General features: G+C 38.6%; 2 protein-coding genes across 2 annotated transcripts; both read right to left on the reverse strand.

Moving 5' to 3' along the window:
* Positions 1-6765: 6765 nt before the first annotated feature.
* On the reverse strand, positions 6766-7854 carry TAAR2 (trace amine associated receptor 2). Its single transcript, XM_068182963.1, is given in 4 exon segments — positions 6766-7224; positions 7226-7403; positions 7405-7590; positions 7592-7854. Coding segments are annotated over 4 exon segments (1035 nt in total). The 3' UTR covers positions 6766-6816.
* Positions 7855-13946: 6092 nt separating this feature from the next.
* TAAR1 (trace amine associated receptor 1) lies at positions 13947-22200 on the reverse strand. The gene is made up of 3 exons (XM_068184499.1): positions 21516-22200; positions 17481-17608; positions 13947-15315 (listed from the first exon to the last, which is right to left on the reverse strand). Exon 3 carries the CDS (start codon positions 15209-15211, stop codon positions 14210-14212), a length of 1002 nt encoding a protein of 333 aa, XP_068040600.1. The 5' UTR covers positions 15212-15315; positions 17481-17608; positions 21516-22200; the 3' UTR covers positions 13947-14209.
* Between the last annotated feature and the right edge of the window lie 1890 nt (positions 22201-24090).

Below are 24090 nucleotides of genomic sequence, written 5' to 3' on the forward strand. Positions count from 1 at the left end.
TTTTTTCTATCCAAACTTTTTTGTGATTGTGACCCAAAAGTACTGGTTTTAGTGATTATTGATGAAGTAGACAGAAAATGATGATGATATGGACAGAAAATGTCAAAATACACATAGAAAAGGGTTGAATAGTTGAATGTGACAGTCTTTGGGTCAATAGGTCCCTGCAGAAGAATTAATTAATAACAGGTGTTAAAAGTAATCCCTCAACTGCACAAGAGTTCTACAGGTACAACCAATACAGCCCTTCTCCAGAGTTCCCAATTCCCTTTGCTGTTGTTTGCAATGAGCAAAACACAAGTAATCTGGGAATAATCTAACCAAAACAAGCAAGGTGTTACTAGGACTTGTTAATTCACATTTCAGAAGAAAAATTAGAAACTTAGGCTATTTTAAGCTGATAGAAAAGGAAAGGAGAGGGGAAGGTAAGGTGGTATGCTTCACAGTACAGGCAGAACAAAACAATTGAAGAATTAATATACTGAAATACAAGCCACCAATTAGCCCCGCCTGTGGAAAGCACCAAATGGCCTTCAACCACCTTGATATGGCCCATCTAAAGCTGCCTTTTCACACTGAGCAATATTTTAGTGGTAGAAAAAGGGCTGAGGTGCTGAACTGGCCTGGGCAAGGGGTAGGAGAGAGCAAGGCAGGTCAAAGCAGACCTCCACATCCCCCATATTCTGCTGGTTCCAGGCACCTGCACAGCCCTGACCTGCAGCCAGACTGCCAGTCCCAGACTGTGCAGATACCACACACTACCTGTAATTTCCACCAAAGGAAGCAGAAATGGCCAATATAATTGCCTGCAATTCCTTCCTTGCTTGTCCAGTGGTGAATCTGCGGGATTAGATGTGATGTTCTGGTCCAGGGCTGCTCCACAGACTTTAAACATAATTTTTAAACTCTATAGAAACACATTTTCTTCCTTTCTGAGTGGACCATGTTGCACTGCTGGTCATGTTGCCTGAATGAGATACTGATTTCTGCTAAGTTGTCAAAGCAAGAAATAAAAATCACTATCACAATTATTATGGGCTGATAAAAAAATTATCAGCCCATAAAATTAGAAAAGCTGGATTCACCAGAATGTTTTGCATCACCAAATAGGGTCATCTTCCAACTGTACTTACACACTAAAATAGCTGCAAAGCAGAACCCAGCCATCACTTTGCTGTCCTATCTGTGGGAAAGGGGTGCAGTGCAGTAACCACTGGGGAGACATAGCTGAAGCTTTGCCCATGCAACCTTTGACAAATATTATAGGGGTTTTATTTATATTTCATTTATTCCATTTTTGAAAAATCTAACCTTTAATTTCCCTGAGGGAATGTACCCACCTTCCTGAATGATAACTTATTTTCATAAGGAATTCAGTGTAGCACATGGAAAGGCAGGCTGTTTTTCCAAAAGTAGGCCATCATACCATAAATCAACCCACATATAAAATATTTTTCAGCTACAGAATGAAAAATTACTTTTATAAAATCAGGCTGAGATTGGTTTGTCTGAGACTGGATGTCTGCAGTCCTGTGAGTAGGTAAAGATGATGGGAGTGTTTTTAGTTGGAAAAAGTTTTGGATCTGTTCTCATCCCCTAGCTCATTTGGAAAGATTGCTGTAACTAGGGTGTTAACTTTCAGACAGTGATATCTAAATAACTACCTCCTGTGATTTAAGCATGAGTGCTTCCACTGACTCATGGATACAATTGTTCTTCGGTGTCTTGGCCATGTAAGTTGTGATAGTGTACACACAGCAGAGAATCTGGATAATGTATCCTGTACGTGTTTCAGTGTGCTGGGTCATTTCCCAGAATCCAGCACATTTCTTAGGTTATTGTATTGTCTTGCTGGATCTTAGTCCACTCATAGGTTACCTGTTACTATATGTGACAGTAAATGCAAATACTGAAAAGATAAAGGAACCTATATAGATATTTGCAAAGTTTTCTGAAAGGAATTCCAGGAGTTGCTAATTAATTTATAAAGAATAGAACATGAAGGCATTAGAATACACTGAAAATAGTCTGAGTATTGCAACTGCAGTGACTATTTTCAAGGTGTTTTTTAATCAAATTATAAAGCATAAATTATAGACCTGCAGGCAGAGCTGAAATAATCCATCAGAAGGTATCACTGCACAAGTCCTTAGGTGCTGAGAAGTTAGTAAAAATATCAACTATTGGAGAAAGGTAGTCAAGAACAACAAAACAACCGACTAATGAATCAACAACAACAGAAAAAAAGCCAAACCAAATCTGTACAAACCAGACAGTATTTAACCCTAAGAAAACCACGCTAAAGGTGAACAAGAATAAAATTGAAAAGCTATCTAAGAAAATTACTTCTTTCACAGGGATGGTGGTTTTGTTGATCTAAGGAAAAGGGTGAAAGATGGTATAATTAGAGTCAAGAGAGAGAGATCCAACAGGAAGGTGAGATGCTACACACAACTGCATAATAAGATGTGCAGGGTTTGTAGGAGGGAGCCCCAAGGTACTGGCATGATTTCATGGAGCTGGCTCTGCTGTGGGCCAAAGCATGACAACTGGGGAAATGTCAGCTTTGAACATGAAGCAGACCAAAACCTTTTTGGGAGACTGAATTTCTAGAGATGATGGATGGAATCACTCACAAACATATTTACCACATCCATGTTTTGGAGAGGATGGTTCCACACCTGTACGTGCACATAGCACAGGGGCAAAGCCCCCACTTTGCATTTGTAGGCCCTGAAATCTTAACAAAGTCAGACCAATGCTACACCAGGTGTGAGCTCCAGAGCCTGGAATGTGTTGTGATTTGGCAACTTGAGGTATTCAACAAAGTATTGCAACACAGTCAGTCCTGAGGAAGAAAACCAGATTAAAAAATTGCTTACACATTGAAGAAAAAGATCTGCTGGGGAAAGTTTTCTAGGGAAAAAGATGTCCTTCTGTACACAATCTCTTCTTTGAGTCATTTTTCTCCGTCCTGCATTTTAGTGGAAATGGGTAATTAAAAGTGAAAACATTCCTCCTTTCTTGCAGGAAAAACTGGGATGTTCTTGGTTTATATAAAGCTAAAAAGATTCATGGCTGTCTTTTGAGAAACTGCATATCCTTTCTAATGTCAATGTTCGCTGTAATGCTTCATCAATGCCCTGTTGCTGCTGCAGCCATTAAGGCTGACACACAACTGATCCGGAAGGAAGATAATTTGATTAGGTTCTATAAACAGAAGAATAAATAAATGACTGTAATAAATTACTGCTATAGCTGTATATGCCCTTTTGTCAGGAATTTCTTGGAACAGTTACTTTCATTTACCTAATTTTCACTAAAGCTGATTAAAATGTTGTAGGATTTTTTCTTAAAAAGATTGTAGCTGAAAAATAGATGCTATTTAGCACTAATTTACCTGAACTTATCTGACTTCTTTGATATATTTTAGTTTTGAGTAGAAAAATTAGTGCTGGCAAACCGAAATTTTAAATTTAAATTGTGAAGAATTAATTTTGAAACTTTATGCTAAAAGATCAACACAGAGCTTGCAAAAGTAAAATGAATCTATTTCTCAAAGTTTTCAGATGGTGTTTTGCAACTGAAGGATTTAGATTTTTTTTTTTTTTTTTTTTTTTTTCTTGTCTTAATACAAGGTGTTGCTTACATTTTTTGTTAAAGCTGCTTTTGCCTACGGGCTCCACAAGAGGGTAGGAAATCCTTCCTGAATGTTTAAGCTGTGACAGAAAAGATTAAAAGAATAAAATAGAGTTTAACTATTCTGACGACAAGCAGGCACTGCAGAAATACCTGCAAGTTCCTGATCTGCAAATAATTTGAGGGTAAAAATATAGCCCTTTTCTGAATAAAAATCACTGTCTTTGAAGAGAACTCTGAATGTTGATGTTTGAGGCATTGCAACAGGGAGGCTGAGTGCAGATTTCCTGGGTGGAATACTCTTAACCACATCTAGCTGTCCTGCATGTTCAAACTGGGATGTACCAAAAAGGAAAAGGACCACGGACATGATCCTAGACTGAGGCCCTCGCCTGGATGTGGAAGCTTGAACTTCCTCCTGAAACCAGAATTGTCCTTCCTCTGAGGGCAATATCAACTCTTGCTGGAATCAAGACATCCTAACCATTCTGTCTGTTTCCCTGCGGAATAAGAACATTGTCTGTATTTGATATAGACCAGAATTCATGCTAAAACAGTCCACTGTGTAGTGTGGAAAAATAGATAATGCATGATAATGTTTTTAAGGGAAAAAAAAACCCTAACCCCCCCAAAAACCCACCAAAACAAAACAAAAAGACTGACACAGACACTTATGTTCCCCTGTGTACCAGCAGGTGTGGTCCACAGAAAAAAAAAAAAAATCCTTTTATTCTGATGTGCTAGGTTTTGTGCCAAGCAGTGGGGTATTTTTTAGCAGCAAGTTTAGCACCAGCATCAAGCTTAACAGCAGGGAGAAAAGCATGACATTCCACAAAGTCACTCGAGAGCAAAATTACACCATCTGACAGATCTGCAAGAGCCCTTGGCCAGAAGAACTACTAAAGACCTACTGACAGGTTGCAAGTCGTTTAGCAAAACCAGCTAAGTAGATACTCATTTAACATCCAGGGGCACACATTGGACACACAGAAGGACATGACACACTGAAACCTCACAGACAGGTCAATATTATTCCCTGAAGATGTGCTGAGACAAAAGTTGTCACTGTAGGAAATGTCATGTACTGGGTTGACTCTAAATTATTTATGCTATATGTTAATGAAGTAATTTTATCATTACTTAAATGTCTCCAATTGTATTGTGTGTCACAATGACTAAATACTTACAAGAGCTTTCAGGAATATCTAAATGTTTCTTTAGAGACTTAGACAGCTAATATTTATGTAACACATTCTTGTGCAACTAACAGAAGGGATTTAAACTCTGCAAAATAGCTGAGTACCATGGAAAATACTGCTGGCAGCAAATATTGTGAAGACACTTAAAAAAGTATCCGTAGTTGTCTCTGAGACTAGTGTTATAATTTTTTGTGCTCCATCATTTGACTCATGGTCTCACTGTTGGGAGGATATAATATATATAATTTGTTAGCTTTCAATGAAAACCTATCACTGACTAGTTTTAACACAGAGACAAATCTGGCATGCAAATTTCTCTGAAGAAGGCAGGTTGAGCTGCATGCAGACAATATCTGGCACAGCTGGCTGCAACACCATCTCTGCTGCAAGAGTTCACCTCTCCCTCCCATTGCTGACAACTACAGGCCCTATCATCCCCAAAAACTGCGTATCTCACATGGCTCAGCTCCAAAAGGAGGACCAGAAAGTTCCTGGTGACATCTCAGATGTCACCCTGGCCACTAAGGTGTTGTGTGAACGGTGTTGTATGCAAGGTTGCCCTCTGCTTCCCCAGAGAGCTGGCCCCCAGGAATGCACTGCAGGAGCAAAACCAGATTAAGATGAGTTTAGAAAAACCTGAGGCAGCAGCACAGGCTCTGAAAGTCAGATCTAGGCTGTGTCGGAGATCTAGCTTTCCAGAACTGACTCCCTGGCTGCAATCAACCTGCTGTTCAGTTTTCTTGCTCTCCCCAAGCACCTCTCTGGCTGCCCTTGTGTTTAATCCAGGGGTCTCCCTAGGCGTATGTGGAGCAATGGTATGGTACAGCACATTATCCACCTTGCAGGTGCCAAAAGGCTTTATTGCATCCAGCTCTGCTCTGTTCCCTGGTCTGGCTGTTCAGCTAGTGACAATTGTGCACAAAGAAAGAACTTGTGTCAAATTAAAGACCTTGGGGTTTATGTTTCTATTGAGAAAGGTGAGAGCCTTACACAACACTTCAGGTTGTGTAAGTCTGTGACCTTCCAGATCCTTGCTGTCTTAAATGTTTCAGGATTGACATGAAACTTGAATTTTGTAGATCCAAAATAGCACGTGTTTATGTTATCACAGATCCATTAAGAAGTTTTCAGCAAACAAAACAAGCAGCCATTGCTGGCATGGCATGCTAGTGCAGATGTGATAAGCCAACAAGTGGATAAACGTGGATGGCTTTTTGGTAGTCACTCTTTAATAAGGGTAGAGTATACACTGTAAACGTAGTGCAAAAGGTAAGTCAGGGGTACAATTCACAATAAAACCACTGCAGTGCCTGCATTCAGTAAAGACAACTCAGTTAAGCTTATTTTAAACATGTAACTGATGTGAATGCTGACAGTGCCTCTTTCTGATTTCACAGGGAATTCATCATGGCAAGGACTTAAGTTAGAGGTTCCAGTTCAGTGTGAAGGTACGGTGAGATGTCAGCAAGCGTATTCTATAATATCTGGGGCCTGACATCTAAACAAAGACCAGACAAGCACAAAGCTGAGTGCGAGCCATGCTCTTGTTCCTGAGTACTCCTTCCCAAGTACAAAGCACACGGAAGATAAGGGGTGAAATCCTGATTCTGTTGTTTTCAGGGGTAACACAGGGGTAACAATCAGGGGTAAAGATTGACTTCAAGCCAAAATTACACTCCCATTCTATTTGCTTGGGAATAGCAGGACACTATATATCTGCTAATGTCTCCTTCACAAATTGAGCCTGGGATACGTTCAGTTTAGGGTTATTAAGAGTGAACCCTAAGAAAGATTAGCTGCATAAATACAAGACTAGGTGAAATTCTGAGTTTATGGGCTGTATGTAAATAGTTTCTGAAATTAAAAAGAATTCTACAGGACTGACTCATAAAATTCATATTGCATTCATACTGAAACATGGATATTCAGCAATCCACTGTTTCTTCTTCATTTCTAGAGATAGTCTCACTTGTAGAATCTATTGCTGTGACTGATCTTCACATAAAATTTTTATTGTACGAAAATGTGTACTAAATATTTTGTCTTTTAAGATATATTTAAATGTTTTCTGAAGCCATGGATAGAAAAATCCATATATTAATGAATTGCAGAAAGAATTTATATATCCAAGCCAGTTTAGAGAATCAAACAGAGGAAAAGAAGTGGAAATTTTAAAAAATGAATCAATTAAGATTGCAAAAAAACAAGGAAACCAACATATTAAGAAACCCAGCATAACAATACTAAAAGTCTTACCAACTTTCCTGTCTTTATTCTTAGAAAGCTCAAGTTTCTTATTAGTTTTTGAGAGCCTGTGTGCCTGGCTCAACTTCGATGTGAGCCTTTGGGAGACAGTAAACATTTTAACACAAATGCCTGTCAATAAGGCAAGCAGGAGCAGATAAACAGACTGTCAATAAAAAAGCCCCCCACAGTTTGTTGAACACAATCAGGCACAAGCCCAAGCACTTAATCAACATTTCATAGCCCTCAATTTCAGAAGCATAAGCTTCTGAGAAAACCACACCAAAAGCAAAAGCAGCAGGCACTGACCAGCACACAGCCGATTTGTTTTATGGCTGTGGCAGTCATGGTGCTGGAGTAATGCAGAAGGTGGCAGATTGCATAAAACCAATACATGGCAATGGAACAAAGATGGAAAATAGAACCTAAACTGAGCATCAAATCAAAACTGTATTGAACCTTGCAGCATATAATCCCAAAAACCCAGCAGTTCTCTACAGACCTCACCACTGTAGGGCGTAATGGCAAAGCCCAGAAGAAAATCTGTTACAGCCATGGATAAGATGAGAAAATTTCTTGGAGAATTGAGTTGCTTGAAATACAGGATGGAAATGATTATGGCCAGATTCCCAAAGACAGTGAGAATGAAGACTGCTGTTATGAATAAATACATTACCCCTTGTATTCCTGCTGACCTAAGGTTCTCAGGACAGGATCTGTTTCCAAACTCAAAGCAATCAGTCAAATCCTTTAATATATTTGGAGAAAGCATAGTCAATCCTTTCTGAGACTTTTCTTTCGGAAGTGCACTTCCATCAGCAGATGTAATTTTCACAAGTTTACAAAACATTCCAAATCCTAACATGAGAATACAAGGTAAAGTAAGTCAAGAGCATGAACTCCATAACTAAATGAAATGCAATAATACAGAAGCAAATTTTCTCTTGTTTTAAATAGGAACCAACTACAATCAATTATTCTTCTGAAATAATACATGAAATTTAGTAACTGGAAGCTATTTTAAAATTAATTAATAATTAATTAATTAAAATGAATTAATATTTAAAACAAAACAGTTGAAAGACTTAATTTGAAAACTTAATTATCTCTTAAATTAACTTAAATTATTTGATTATAGACATTTTATTTATATCTGGAGCATTTTGTAAAATATGGTGGTTCCTGTATTTTTTATACATCATAATAATAGTAAATTTCAAGTGATAGAAGAAAAACATGCATAGACAAAGAAACCTCTCAAGTCACTTCAGTCCATAAATATTATATAGGATTTATATGTTTCTTAGAATATCAATATTTTTTCTATGGGAGAAATGTTATCTGAGCTGGTATCCCTCAGCTTTCTCGAAGGTTTCAGTTAATGAGCTACTCACCCAGATGCTCATCTTAACAGTCACAAATCAGTTGTCAAAAATACACTTACCAAATTATGTATGCTGCTAAACTCACCTGCTGTGTATCACAAAGTGAATGCATCTGATGGAAATTGGTCATAAAATTGGTATGATAAGCAATATTCTTTCCTTTACCTACATATACACCTGTTTTCTATCATTATAATCCCACTGACTAAAAGGGTGTGGAGACAGGTTGAGGTTTATCTCCTGTAACAGACTGTGGTCCAGCTGCAGTAGTTATAAATGAATACACTAGTGAATAGTTTCAAGGGGCAAAAAATTCCTTTCAGTTTTCTGGAGAGAACTGGCCCCATTTCTTCTACCTCTTTTCCTGATAATTTGTTTTGGACAAAGAGCGAATTTAGAAACAGAAACAGATACTCTTCTCCACAGCAGTTTAACACACTTAAAACAAACATGGAAAGCAGCTCAGACCACTGATCTTTTTTCCAATAGGTATCATCCAGGAATGAAGAAAATACAGCAATTTTGTATAAAAAGATTAAAAACAGGTATGGGCAGCCAGTTTTATAGGCTAATCCTCCGTGCATTTCTTAATAATACCATAAATAAATACTCTAGGTAGGCATTTTTCTGTTTTGTTGTTGTCCTGCAAAACTGCAATGTGTGTTAACAGACACATCCCTTCTGTAACCTGGCTCAGATTAAGGAAAGATGGGGATTTATTTTTCTTTGCTGACATTACATTTAATTCCCATTATACTTTGTGCTAAATATATGTTTGCAATTAAGGGATTTACATCAACAAGAGATAAAGCAAGCCAAGTGTCTGAATTCCCAACACCATTATTTTTGTCTGCTGTATTAATTCCTTTACCCTTATGTATAGGGGAGCTCTTTTGGTGACTCAAGGTAGACACAAGTCATGTTGTGCCTCATTATGTCCTTGTTAGGCTTAAATACCGATTGAAGAGAACTATTTGATTATTTATTACTAACTGCTTTTATTCCTCTGGGCTAGCTTCACTAAAGCAACAATGGCAAAAGACAAGCTCAAGTTTTCTCAAATAATTGTTTTCTCCTGTTGATAACTGAGGAAGTCCAAATGATGTGGGATGCACTCTCTTTTCAGTGATCCCTCTCCAGCTGACAGATAGCTTTTAGTCTGTATGCTATGAGCACCCAGTGCTTAGGGAAATTGACTTTTCCTATACCTATGGGAAATAAGAAGTCAAGACATCTAGCAGCAGGCTGTGGAAGTTCCCATTGTCTAAGTTACTTGTGGGTCCAGTCTCTTAAGAAATTAATTTATTTTACAAAGGCTGTTGCGTAATCATTTCACAGAAACATTTTCAATTACCCATGAAGCTAGTTGTATTTGAAGTGGCAGCATGAAGGTGAAAAGATCTTATTAAAACACTACAAAGTAGGAAACTAAATGTACCTGGTTATGCAAAACCATGTAACATTGTGCAAGACTCAGTAAATATTATGGGAATTGAATTTCATAGAATCACAGAATTGTTGACGTTGAAAGGGTACATTCTACCCCATCATCCGGATCATGAATGAAGGTGTTGAACAGGATTGGACCTAGCACTAACCCTTAGGGTAGATCACTAGTTGCTGGCCTTCAAGTAGACTTCATGCCAATGATCAGCACCCTCTAGGCCTGGCTGGTTTCCAATCCACTTCACTGTCTGTTCATTCAGCCCATACTTCATTATTTTCTTTGTGTAAATCTTATGAGAGACAGTGTTGAAAGCCTGCCTGAAGACTAGGTAGATAATAGCAACATCTCTTCCTTTGTCTACCAGGGCAGTCATTTCATCATAGAAGTTAATAAACTTTAATATCTAATGAAACCAGATTAGTCAAAAAGTGCTTACAAGCAGACAGTCTTTTTCTGAATTAAGTCTTCAAGTGCAATGTGTGGAAGTAGCATCATAGAAAATGAAGATGATCAGAAAATCTGCAGAGAAAGAAAAATTTCAAAGAACACTGTGTCTAATGTTTGCATCCAGTATTTTGCCCCTTGTTGAATGGATATTAATGCATTGTAGAGGACAGAGAGTGCACAGTGTGCACTGCCTAGATGAGTTAATGATTTAAGAAAAGCCATACACTTTGCAATAGTTACACATTTTGACAGTTCATTTTTTTCTGTTTGAAGACTGTGCTAATGTATTTTTTTTATCCAGGAGTTTAAAATATTCCATTTTGGAGTGACTCTTTCCTTTTTGAGGTTTCTGGAAGGGTCCTGCTTGGACAGTTGGTGTTTCTCCTGTTTTCTATCCTCCTTTCCCATCTTGCTGCCTCTGGTATCTGAGGGACCATGAGATTTGGACACAGGTGACACCACCATGCATGAGCTGCTACATCAAAGCGTGAGGCATTAAGGCAGGATACAGGCAGCAGATCAGGACTCTGAAAGTTGCTGTCAGTTTTGTACAAAGTGTGGAAAGAAGGTGACATTGCAAATGGTCCTTTCTGGTGACAAAAGGAACAGATGTAAGTTTACTAGTGAAACAGAGCCTTTCTGGAATAATTGCTTTGCACAAGTTTTTGGGGGAAGTTAAAATATTTAAAATCATCCACAGGGGAATAATTTGTTTTGCAAAAGGTAGCCATCTGGAAAGTATTTAACAAAGTCACTAATTAAATGTGTCGATAAGGAATTTGACAACACCCTTTGCACTTAATTTGCATTATGGTTCTTTGAGATTGCAGTAACGTATATTCTGCTTCACCAGACCTAACTCATCATCTGATTGGACAACAGCATCAGGCATTTTTCTTATGCTTTCCTAATTTATTCATGTCTTGGGTTCAAATAGAGTCCCTGTGGCCTCATTAACACATTTCATTTGCATATCACCCACACACTGGGAAATAGCCTTACGCAGTCTGTGATTAGAGCTAATGAGAGAAAGTAACCTGGTACTTCATTACAATCCCTGTGCCAGACAAGGCTCTCTGTAAATAGAAGGCAAGGAGGATCTTTTGGGTGCCACCTTTAGGTAATAGGACACCAGAGGAAAAAGCTACTTCTGAAACTTTCTGAGTTGGGCCATGCACAAAGCTGGCTTTTATTTTAATTTATTAACAACAAGGAAGACCTTCTTGTTAATAAACCTATTAACAACAAGGAAGACTTCTAGGAGTAGGTGAAGCTCACCAGCAATCTGTATGTGGAAACTCCTTCTTCTGCAGAGAATAAATATTGGTTACACCTTGGTTAGACTGGCTTGCCCAGAGAGTTTCTCATCTGTACATTGAAAATTTCCTTTACTATTTCCACTTACACTAAATAGTATATGGTGGTCTTATGCAGCCACAATATTTGGATGCCCTCTCTACTGGTTTTGGCTAGGAAAGGGTTAATTTTCTTTTTAGTAGTTTATGTGGTTTTGTGTTTTGGATTTGTGATGAAAGCAGTGTTGATAACACACACATAATCCCCATTTAAGCTAAGACTGAGCAGTGCTTACACAGTATTAAGGCCTTCTCGTGTAGTAGCCTGGGGGTGCACAATGGTTTGGGAAGGAACATCTGAACCCCGCTGACCAGAGAGATACTCCACACCGTATGATGTGCTCAGCAATAAAAACCTTGCAGGAAGAAGGAGGAACTGGGATGTTGGGAGTTACAGTGATTTTTTTCTCCAAGTAACCATTACACAAGGTGTAGCCCTGCTTTCCTCAAAATGGCTGAAGGTCTGCTTTGTGGGTGGGAAGTAGTGATGAATTCCTTAATTTGCTTTACTTGCATACATGGCTTTTGCTCTACCTATTAGACTGTCTTTATCAGCAATTTTTCTAACTACTGGAGTGTGGTTTCTATGGGTTTATAAGAATTAGCTTTGCAGTAGGATCCAGGCACTGTCTGCAGGGACATGCCCTATTTGAATTACAGTCTGTCCTGCAAGCAAGCTGGGATCCTACTCATTCACAAATTCCTCCTGCAACCAGAAAACAATGCCTGAGAGATGCCACAACAAATTATGAAAAGAAAATTACCAACTGTAAACTCTGGTAGGTCTGGAATTATCTCGAAACACAGTAATATTTCCAGATTTTTGGGGAGATAGGGCCATAAGGAATAAAGGGAAAGAAAAAACTTCATTAACTTCCTGAAGGGACTACATTAATATGTGCCGATCTTACTAAATATACTTTAAAATGCCTTAGATTGCATTTGTCATAGAGGGTCTATCTTTCCTTCAATCTAAATTATGACCAGACAAAAGGAGGTATCACCTGGCAGCACTTCTGAAATTGTTACTTCAAGTAAGATCAAAGTGTCCAAGTGATCACACATTTTATTTCAGAAGTAACACTGAGGGTGAGAATATTAACTACAGCAGGGCCAGACTCACTGGAGATGGAGGAAGAAAATAATTATCCATTATTTATCAGAAAGAGATTTTTTTTAATTTTATCTTGCTTTATTTTTGTGAGATTAAGTGTTAGTCATATTGTCATTAGCAAGGATCCACAGTAGAAGTGCTGATGTGGTGTACGTTTCATTGTTCCTTTTTATGTCATTTCTAGGAGGGCAAACTTTACAAGATGGCAATGACACAGTAATATACACAATTTCAGATCCTGACACATTGCCCTGCTGAAATGTATCATCATTCAGCTTTTAAGCTTTTCAGCATAGTGCTTCAGTACTCTACAAAGTAGAGAAAACAAAGACAAGATACAGATGTGATGCACTTTTACGAGGAACACGAATGGAGGACATACTGCTGAGTATAGCTCTTACTTTAGTATGGAGTCATCAATTTCTCTCCATGGTCTCTTCTCAGATACTGATGATTTCCTGCCCACTCCCAGCAATGTTCCTTCATAATTCAGCTGAGTTCAACCAGAGGCATTCTTCACAATTCTCTATATGCTTTCCTCGAAAACTCTTGCAGCATTGCCATGAGACAAAATAACAACACGTCCAAGCTAAAAAAAAGTTCTCTAAGATGCAACGTAGCAAATTTTTCACATCTAAGCATTCATTAGATAAACATAATTTTCTGGCATTCTCAGGTGCAATGAAGCTTTTTTTGCAATTGCTTTTCACTTCATACTTCATATTTTGTCTTGTCTTTGATCTTGTTAAACACACTTTTGATCTCATTAAGCAGCAAAGCCTTTAAGTGACAAACTCATAAGTGACAAGTACTAGTTGAAATGGAAACAGAAAGAGCAGCACAACCTTTCTCTGTCTCACCTTCTCTCCATGGAGTGTGTGGGTATGGCTGGCTGTTGCCCTGTTTTGAGCTCTGCACACATATGGAAGGGGAAGGACAAAACTTAGAAGACTTTGGGTTATTAGCTAAAGATGCCAAGAAATCCAAAGCAAAAGGTTTCTCTGCTCTTTCTAGAGAACACAAATGAACACAAATATTGTAATATAAATACACCTTGTTCAAGAAATTAATCTGTTGTGTCAGAATGGTTTTTTTTAATTATGAAGATGAGGGATATAAACTGCAATAAGATTTTTTAAATGGAAGTCTTGTTCTTCTGTGCATTGCAAATAAATAGATATAATCAAAACACCACATACAAAACCCAGTCTGAAATGAAAGAATATGTAAAGCACAATGGTTGCTTATCTGCTTGAACTACATTTGGTAAATAGGTAAACAAATTTTGGAAGGAATTTCCTTCCTTCACAGCTCTTACATATGGGAGTTCAGCCTCCAGGCAAAAGTTCAAAGCCATGAATCCAACCATTTAAAGCATATTAGTCTGAAAACAAATGAGTCCTGGAAGAGTCTTGTTGAAAAACTTTTCCAAACAGAATAATCTTCAATGCCCTGCGAAACCACATGTAAAAAAATGCATAAACAATTGGGTTAAGTGTAGAATTTAAATAGCCAAACCAAACCAAAGCATCAATGAGAACAGGAGGTATCACGTAATTCATAAGTGGATTGGTAGCTGTAAAGAAGAAGAATGGAGTCCAGCAGATGAGAAACACTCCCATTATGATACCTAAAGTCTTAGCAGCTTTCCTTTCTCTGCAGAATGAAATGTGGTGCTTCATTTCAAATTGCATTTTTTTTCTGCTAATTGCATTGATGGATCTTGCCTGCTTCCTGGCTACAGAGTATATTTTCCTATAGATGCACAGCATAACAAATCCAGGGATGTAAAAAGACACTATAGAGGCCACAATACCTGAAGTTTCACTAAAAATGAGAAAGCATCCTCCTGCACAGTGGACATGATTGTAAATATTTTCTGCCCCTCTCAAGTTTAGGTCTAGAAAGATCATCCCAAAAGCAAAAGCAGCAGGGACCATCCAGCTTATACACACCATGACTACAATGACAAAAGTATTTATCTTTGATTTGTATCTTAAAGGGTCACACACAGCATAGTAACGGTCGATGGATATGAAGGAAAGATGGAAGATAGAAGCTGTGCTCAGCATAATGTCCATGCTCGTGTGGATCTTGCAGAAGAACTCCCCAAAATACCAGCAGTGCTCAACAGACCGCACCATACTGCAAGGCATGATGAAGAATCCCAGCAGGAAGTCTACTGTAGCCATTGAAAGTATCAGGAAATTTGTAGGTGTGTGGAGCTGCTTGAAATGTGTTATTGAGATGATAACTGTCAGATTTCCAACCACTGTGGCCAGAATAATGCAAACCATGAAGATGTACATGGAAATACGGATGCTGTTCGACCAGCTGCTCCTTATGCAAGAGCCATTTACGGATTCACAGCACAATTGCATCCTTACTGGGGTCTCAAATCCACGTAGGTATGCAGCACAGGTACTGTTTTTCCTAATTCTGAAGTATGTTTACAATTGATTTTCGATTTTCTAGATGGGAAGAGCTGCAGAGAGGAAAATAAAAGGGCATTGTAAACATCTTCATTTGTTTGGATGTGTAAGAAATTCACATCTCATTATTTATGAAGGATGAAAGTATTTTGTAATTACATTTATCAGAATGACACTTTTATCATCTTCCCTGGAAATGAGAATCTCCTTTGGTGAAATAAATTGCATAATGGGCTGTTCTCACACCAGGACAGCAATGACTCTGAGAGGCCTGCACTGGGCAGTGCCTTGTCCAGTGGGCAGATGAGAAGCCCTTTTCAATATTTCCTGTTTCCGTTTTCAGCCCTAGTCTTCTTCATCAATATTGGCTGGAGTCCTGTATCTCCACTTTGCTCTTGAAAATCAGTAATTTTAAATTCTGAAGCTCCCTCAACTTCTTTTTGGATACAGAAGTCTAAAACCTACAAGTCTAAAACAGAAGGCTAAAACCGAGGAGTCCATGAGTGACCTCTCCTCCAGCCCTGCCCTGATAGTGATGACTGGACAGATCAAGTTTTACTGGAAAATCCTTGCAGGCTCTAGCTGTAAATAGAAATGCAAGGAAAAGTTCTAAGAAAAGAAAAAAACTTTTCTGCCCTTTTGCTGACAAAATAAAATGGAAGAATCTGACTAATCTAAAACATTATCTGCTGTATAAGCAAATTTTTTTTCTGTCAAGCTCTAGTTTTTTTCAGTACTAGGAGTTTAGCATTACTATGAGTATTGATTATATTAGTCTGTTTTTTAGCTAAGGCACAAACATGGAGAGAAGCGTTTTCAGAACAAAGGTTTAGTTTGCATCCAAGGACACAAACACCACTGTCCTCTTGTGTAGGTAGTAGCATGTCCCTTTTGCAAGTCACTCTTTTTATGAAAACTTTTTTAAAAAGTACTTAAGCACTTGGCAAGCAATATTTATTTCTGAAAAATCTGTTTTTCTTTTAAATAGCAGAAAGATAGTGTTGTTGTGAAAAAATAGAGATCATTAGCATATGTTGTTCAGTAACACTATCATTATGGTGTAAAATGGTTGTCAGAAAAATACTGACATGGCAATTAAGCCAGTACTGATCTAACCCACTTGCTTTGGGATTTATTGGCCTCTGGTTATTCTGGTTAGAACACAAAAAAATAATTTCTTTCCCATATTAAACCAAATGTTATTATAAGCACACCATGGCACTGGAAACTGAATGAACATAGACAAAAAACTACAGCTAGCAAAACCTTGACAGCTACAACTAGCAAACATTCTGTGTTACACAGAGGGATTTTGCAAGTAGGGCTAGGCAGTGGCACCCAAGTACCAGGGACAAGGCTTACCCAAAGTCTCTCTCAGGAGTAGAGAACATATGGAGTGTGAGTATATTTATGTACTGTTTGGGGTGCTTTTCACTTCCCCTTTTTTCTGCCTACTAATATTTAACACCATCTCTGCTCTTTTTCACTTCATTTTAATTATCACTTCATATACCTTTTCCTTCCATTTTTGTCAGTCTCTTCATGTTTCTTTTCCTGCCTGTCATTCCTTCTTTCAGCACATTTACACCCAAGGCCAGATGAATATTTATTAACTCAAATTTTCAATTTTCACAGTAGAAAGAATTAAACACCAATATAACTGTATCTACTGGACATCGTTATAAAGGTTTTAAGCCCAATAAAATTGTAAATGTGTCACATAGATTTTGAACTTCACTTGTTCTGTATAAAAGTATAAATAAATTACATTAAATGATTGTGGCAAAACACTCTATGAAGCCAATCAAAAATAATTAATATGCTATCTCTAGTTTTCCTTTAAGATTTAGAAGATCGATAACTGTGCTGTGTTTTCTGATAGATAAACTGTTTAGCCTAAAGAAATATGATCTGCCCTGAAAACAGGTTTTCTTAAACAAAAAAAAAAATCAGGGAACTTTTTAATTTTTTTTTTTAATAAAAGAAAGTAGAAACTCCAGCCAAAGGATGGAGAAAACTGAGATCAAGTGCGTGGCTTTGCATTACATGGAAACTAAATAAATCAAAATGCATGTGGCAAACTGTTCAAGTGAGCTGAACTCTGAAGAAGTTTTCAAGAAGAAAGCAGAATGTTTTCCTTCCATATATTGTCAAAAAAGTTAAAATGTAATAAAATGGAAATACAAAGACGCATACTCTAAAAAACCTCTTCTCTTACCTTTGTCACTTCATGCTGGGTAGAAGTCTGTTCTTGACGCTCATTTGTTTTCTGCTGGTTGAGTGACACTTCTTGCTTTTAAAGATCATCTCAGAGGGCAGTTGATCCTCTTCACCACCATTACAGTTCTGGGTAACACAAATTTTGAGAGAACAGGCTTTTAATCCACAGCTGGAGTAGCGTCCCAAAACCCCCCTGTGTTACTGGGGGATGCTGGTGTGATGAACAGCATTCTGGGCCGTTTGATTCAGTAGCAGCTGTTGATGTGAACAGTAGCTCAAACTGCTTGATTTGTCACCCACATAGAGGACAAAATTGTGGCTGTAGCACTCATACTTGTTTAATGGGCCTTATTTATAGGTAAATTGAATTGATTCAAAGTGCGTTTACATGTTTGATTAAATGCTACAGTCATATTGTGAGCGACCCAGTATTACCTAAGGAAAGAGCAAAAGACACCATGTAGTCTACCTCCTGTAAGCTTTTAAAATATAGCAAAATACATAAGTATAGGTTGGTTACAGCAGCATGTAAGATTTCCTTGGAAAGGTGTTATGTAGACAGAGTGACACATTGTGTATCTACCAGCCTAGTTATGATTACTGAACAAACAGGTTGAATCTATCAGCTCACCAGTTAACACCTACAACTGTTGAAAGAGTCTTTTAAGTAAACACCTATTATTGGCCATACCAGAGTCACAGATGAGAAGCATCAATTTTTTGCTCCACAAAGGACCATGCAGCCTTTTAAAGTAGTGATACTGCTGAATGTATGAAAGCGTTATTGTGATGACCATCAGCTAAAGCCCAGCTAAGCTGGGTGCCTTGAGGGCATATGCAACAAGGTGGGTAAAGATACTACTTCTTGCAAATTCTTCTGATGGCCTGGGTTAGCAATAAGTGCATATAACTCTGGTTTTGGTGGTGTTTTTGTGGGGGTCTTTTTTTTGGGTTTTTTTGGGGTTTTTTTGGTTTTTTTTTTTTTTTTTTTTTTTTTTGTTTTGTTTTGTTTTGTTTTTTTGAGTCTGCTCTCTTATGCAGACTGGAGTTTTGAACTACAAGGTTCTCTTTGCTATAACAAGAGAGTTTGACAACTAAAAAAGTGCAGAAACAACGATCAGGCTGAGAGAGAAACCACTGGAGAGTGTTAAGAGGATATGTTGAAGAGAGGAGTCAGGTCCAATTCTTCAGAGCTAGAGAAAAGTGAAAAAGACATATAAGGTCCCAAATACTGGTCTGTGAAAGAGGCCTTCACCCTTCTGAGATGCCGTGTGCTTCCTTGGAGCCAGGCACTTCTCTTTGAGGAGTGAAGGTTTAGGCCTTGGTAACTACTGTCTTGACACATATACATTTTATAAGAAGGTAAAATTTTGGGGAATAAACCCATGTCAACCATGTACAACTCATTGTTATAGAGAAGTCTGGCAGCCAGCTTGTTACAGGCACTCAGTCCAAGGCCATGCATACACACAGGGCTCTCCTACCACACTCCATGCTCTCTCCCTTGATTAACAACAGGGCCAAAACTCGAGGGCATTTTCTGGAATGGCAACTCTGCTTCAAGTGTTTGTTCCAGAAGCAGCTGCCTGGCAACAACCTGCAAACCGCTGGGGGAACCCCTGGGGCTGGGGAGTCTTCCCCTGCCCTGAGCAAGTGGGGCAGAGGGGCAGGCAGCAGCCAGCCATGGAGTGTGGGTTTTGCTGTGCCTCCTCCTGTGCCCAGGCTGCGTGTCTGGTGAGAGAGCACTTCCCTCCATCTCCTGGCTTGCAATAAAACTGAACTGCAAGACCCACACACGTCGGAAAGGAGTGAACCACAGATCTAGGGGGAGCTGTGAGCATGGGAACGATGACATTTAATGGTGTGTTGGCTGAAATGAAAGTAAAGCAGAAGGTTTTGATATATCAAGATAATTAGGCAGGCCAAATTGTCAACTAATTTAGAGTGAGAAGTAATGCTGTGGTAACAAGCTTTCACTCTGTTGGTGCAGACGCTTCTAACAGGCATTTTCTTGTGCCTTAATGCTGATGTGGGAAAAATATTCCAAATATTTATGCCATGAAAATATTCTCAGACTTGCTTCTTAAAATATCAAAGAGAAATATGCCAAACTCTGGTTTTGTGAAAACGCAAAGCACTTACAAATTGTCAGTGTTTAGCAGTCTTGTGAATCTGTAGTATAGTAAAGCAGTTATACACCAAAATTCAAAGTAAAAACTTTTCTACAAAAATGTTGCTGTGGTTTTTTTCCTAAAGAAAATTATATTTCTGCAATAAGTAATTTTCAGAGTTTTGGAAAACCAAAAAAGAGAGATGTCACAGTGTCTAGAATACTGTGGGTCATCTACTCTCCTTGTTTGTCTTTAAAACATAAAGTAATTAAAATGGAAAACAGCACAGAAGGGAATGGAAATAGCACTTTTTCCATCATAAAAACTATTCGAAAAATGTGTTGAAAAGTTATCATGTCCTTCTTACACAAAACTGTGGAAGAGACACTAGAAGTGGGAAAGAACAGAAAAGGACTTGAGAATGAGAACAGTTACTGTGAAAAAAAATGTCAGGAAAGCATTGGTTTCTACTGTGATTCATTTAGCTTGCATTTCTGTGGGTACTGTTTGGTCAATCAGCAGAAAGTTTCTCATTTTCACACAGTTAATTTTTAAAACTGTTTCTCTGCTTGGAGAACCATGGATTCATAAATACTGGAGGCTGTAAGGTGACCCTATAGCTGAAGAGGTGTTTTGAAAGTGTATAATTCCACTGACCTTTTATGCAGTTCTCAGGAAAAAAAAAAAAAAGAAAAGGAAAACAAAAAAGGAAAATAAAAGAAAAAAAAAAAGAAAAGGGAAAAAAAGAGAAAAAAAAAGAAAAAAAGAGCACAATATTAAAAAAATCTTCCTCAGTTTCCATTCATATACTTGAAATCTAGGGGGAAATGCCAAAATTCCCAATAAGCTATTAATACAAAATAATTATTTCTTTATCAGTGTTGAACAAGAAGATCTGGCAACTACTTATCTGGATGCTACTTCTGCAAACCTGATGCAATTCCACTGAAGACAGTCTGAAATTAGCCCAGATTTGTACTAGAGGAAATTGTAGAATAGATGATTGAGCTGTAGACCTTTTCCCATGGTTTCTATTCCTAGTTTTCAGTGGAAAACATCACTTTTCCTTGCCAAGTAAAGCCAGCTGTTTATACAGAGTAATGCAATGTTTGTGCTCTCTCTGCAAGTATCGTGCTTAGGATAAGGACTATAAATCCAAATTCCAACATAAATGCAAATCTCTGAAATGCACAGAGGAGTAAGAGATTCCAAGAAAATAATGTTTTAATAGCAAAGCAAAACATATCCATCCAAAGCCAAGAAACTATCTCTGCACAGGGTGAGGGATTCTACATATTTGGTAGTCTCAGTAAGTAATGCCATAATGCGGTCCATTGCCTTCATTCTGCAGCAAAAGCTTCTCTCAGGGCTCCCGAGGGCAGGAGCAGCCCCTTGCCTCTCACTCCAGCAGGGCAAGTGAATCCTTGCAGCTGCTGCACAGAGCAGAGGTGCAGCAGGGCAGGTCCCTCGTGTCTTGCCAGTGCTTCTCTGCACCCACCAGTCCAACAGGAAAAAACTGCAGTTACTGACTGTAACTGCTTTGTTGATATTTGCTGGCTTCTGAACACCACCTCCAAAATGAAGGCAAACACAGAGGAGGGAGGCACTGAACAGTGAAAAGGTACAATCCCATTCTGCATCCTTATGGCCCTTTGGTAACTTCACAGAAAGGAAAGAGACTTACTCTGAATTCATAGCTATGTGTGAAAAGAGCATTGCCCCCTAGCTATGTTTCTCTTTCAGCCATTGGGAATGAATGACTTTTTAAATCATACTTTAAATCATACTTACTGCTGTTGGTGCTATTGATGTTCACTACAGAAAGAACTGTGCAGAAAAACAACCATTATCTTCAGTGCTAACCGTAGGAGATTGATCTTTGAAAGAAAATTATATCCCAGACTAGCAAATCAGCAGCTCACCGTATTCCAGACTGCATGACTCGGGGATGATACAGCACAGGAATCACTTCCTCATCACCAATCGGTGCGGGCTGCAGATACAGCGTGGGACTGACTCATCCCACACCAATTCTTCCACTAAGTGGCTACATGCTTGGTCTGACTGGTTCACAGCCTGCTGGGAAAATCTCATCAACAGGATGACATAGATCTTAAATATCCAGAAAAGATAAACATGAAATAAATCTATTCTGACACAAGCCACTAGCATATGCAAAGATGAATCAATTTGAAGTAAGCTAAAGCCAGGCTTCTTTCAAGAAAAGAAGCATGCGGAGTGAAGGAAATGTTTATTGTGGTCAAGGAGCAGATGGAGTTAATAGCACTGAACTGTTTTTAACATTGCCCAATATTTCACGTACACCTTTCCATTTTGTGTAATGTTGACAAACTTTAACATTTTCAGTTATCTTTAAAAATTTGATTTCTCTATCCCAGAGTGGATTTTTCCAAAAGCTCTAAGCACAATATTTTGACAGTGTCTGACAACAAGACTGATTAAAAGATATTGTTTCCTTCTAATGAAAAAATTTGCTAGCTGTTTATTTATGATGCTCAGGTGTTTATAAGATATACTTTGTAGCAGGGACTTAAGAGCTGTTGTTTTCCTATTTATATACTTTTACCATACCAGAGAACTATACCTGCAGCTCAATGACAGCATCCCCCATCCTCTAACAATAGTGTTAGTATGGCTGTGGAACCAAAGAAGGAGCATCCTTCCAGGAAAAAAAGTAACCCCAGAGAAAAGAATTGACCCACTGTGGGTCAGTTTGTGTGTGTCAGTTAATGGGCTGCATTGGAGAGCCAGGCCATTCAGCTCCTGCTTCCCAGAGGTTTCTCTGAGCCTGTAGCAGGACCTATAGGGCTCAGGCTCCCCTGGTTGTTTGGGGCTGAGATAAGCTTGGGACTTAAGAAAGTATGGCACTGGCAAGGGGGCACAAAGGACGTAAGGCTGAACAAGAAGGACAGCTCATGGTGAAATGGAAGTCTTGAAATGTCACATTCTGGTCTGGAAGTGTGACTATTCTACTGGAAGCCACTGAGAGCTAAAATTGCTAATAAAAACTTATATGTCAATAAATGGTGTCCTCTAACTTGCCTTCTCATGGACTGTTCTCTGTTCCTTTCACAAATGCTGGATTTGACTACAGTAGACACATGCTATTTTCCCAGAAATATTGCATCTGTTTCTAATAGTCCATTTGCAAGCCCAACAGGCTGCAGATGCCAGTGCTAATGCACTGTGGGCCATTTTTAAGGGGGCAATCTGCTAGGGCCATCTTTTGCTTCTGCAGTCATTACTTGCTGTAGGAAGCAGTGATGCTGTACGTGAACATCAGTGGTGTCATGGCACTGCAGAACAGCAACACAACTAGTGCAGAAATTACCAGTGCCAGAGGCTGTACCTTCTCTTGCTGATCCTTTGCTCAGGAAGACATGCCTGGGCAGCCCATTTTTTCACCAGAAAAGCTTTATTTATCCTTTCAGTAGGTGCCCTATATCAGTTGAATACCAGGTCACTGAAGAAGAGGTAAGGGTGTACTGAAGTTGATTTGAACTTGATTTATGAGTTGTTATCAAGTTCTTACTGACTAGCTAGCTCCTGCCAATACACAAGACACTTAGAGGGAACAGGAAGTTCAGCTGTTTAAATGTTCCTCTACCATCTTGCATATGTTTTTGTTCATGCAGGTGAGGACTGGTGAAGAGAAAGCACCTCTCTCTTCTCCTCCCTCCCTTTTTTACTCCCTGTAGTCCATTTTGTTCTTATCTGCAATTCTCCCTTCTACTTGCAAAAGTTTGTAAGTCATCAAGGTCTAATGATGAGCCTTGGCAAATCAGGGAGGAATACAGGTCACATCCTTGGTGCCAGAAGGGACAATAATCTATAAGAAAAGCTCAGCAGAAAACAACTGGCACTGTAAGTCTCCCTTGGCAAAATAAAAGAGTGGTTACATTAAGTGTAACACAACCCTCAGGTACAAGAGGTTTCTGTTTTTGATTAGTCTAATGCTGAGCTTGGAAGGATTCCTGCAAACAGAGGTTAATGTTAACACGAATAAACAACTAAAAGGCCTAGTGTAACATTAAAGATAGTCTCATAAACTCTTGAACAAAATAAATGTTTAAGCCTGTTGCTAGGTTATGATGATTGATTAAACTTAAGCTTTTATATATACACAATCCTCATACATACAGCCATCTGATACTCTTAAGGTACAGCTAATTTACACCAGTTATGAAAAGACCACACATATTTTTTTACTCACACCTGCCAAAAGCTTTCTGTCTTTCAGCCTAGCTACCAGGAAGTACCTCGTTATTTATTAATGGCCATGTTTTTACAGTTTGCTCTTCCCTCCTGTAAATCAGTGTCAGATATGTTTGATTTCTTCTTAGACAAGAATAATTCTTCTTTTAAAAAAATCTTCCCATGAATGAATTACAATGTGTTTTCACCATTTGTTTATGGTAGTTATTGCGGCCAACTTGGCATAAGAACCCCTCTGAGAAAACTGGAGAGGACAACGTC

Source organism: Anomalospiza imberbis, chromosome 3, assembly GCF_031753505.1.
Source record: "Anomalospiza imberbis isolate Cuckoo-Finch-1a 21T00152 chromosome 3, ASM3175350v1, whole genome shotgun sequence".
Lineage (NCBI taxonomy): Eukaryota > Metazoa > Chordata > Aves > Passeriformes > Viduidae > Anomalospiza > Anomalospiza imberbis.

Excerpts from the sequence above, each read along its gene's own strand:
- TAAR1 (XM_068184499.1), bottom strand. The coding sequence starts at position 15,211 with ATGCAATTGTGCTGTGAATCCGTAAATGGCTCTTGCATAAGGAGCAGC.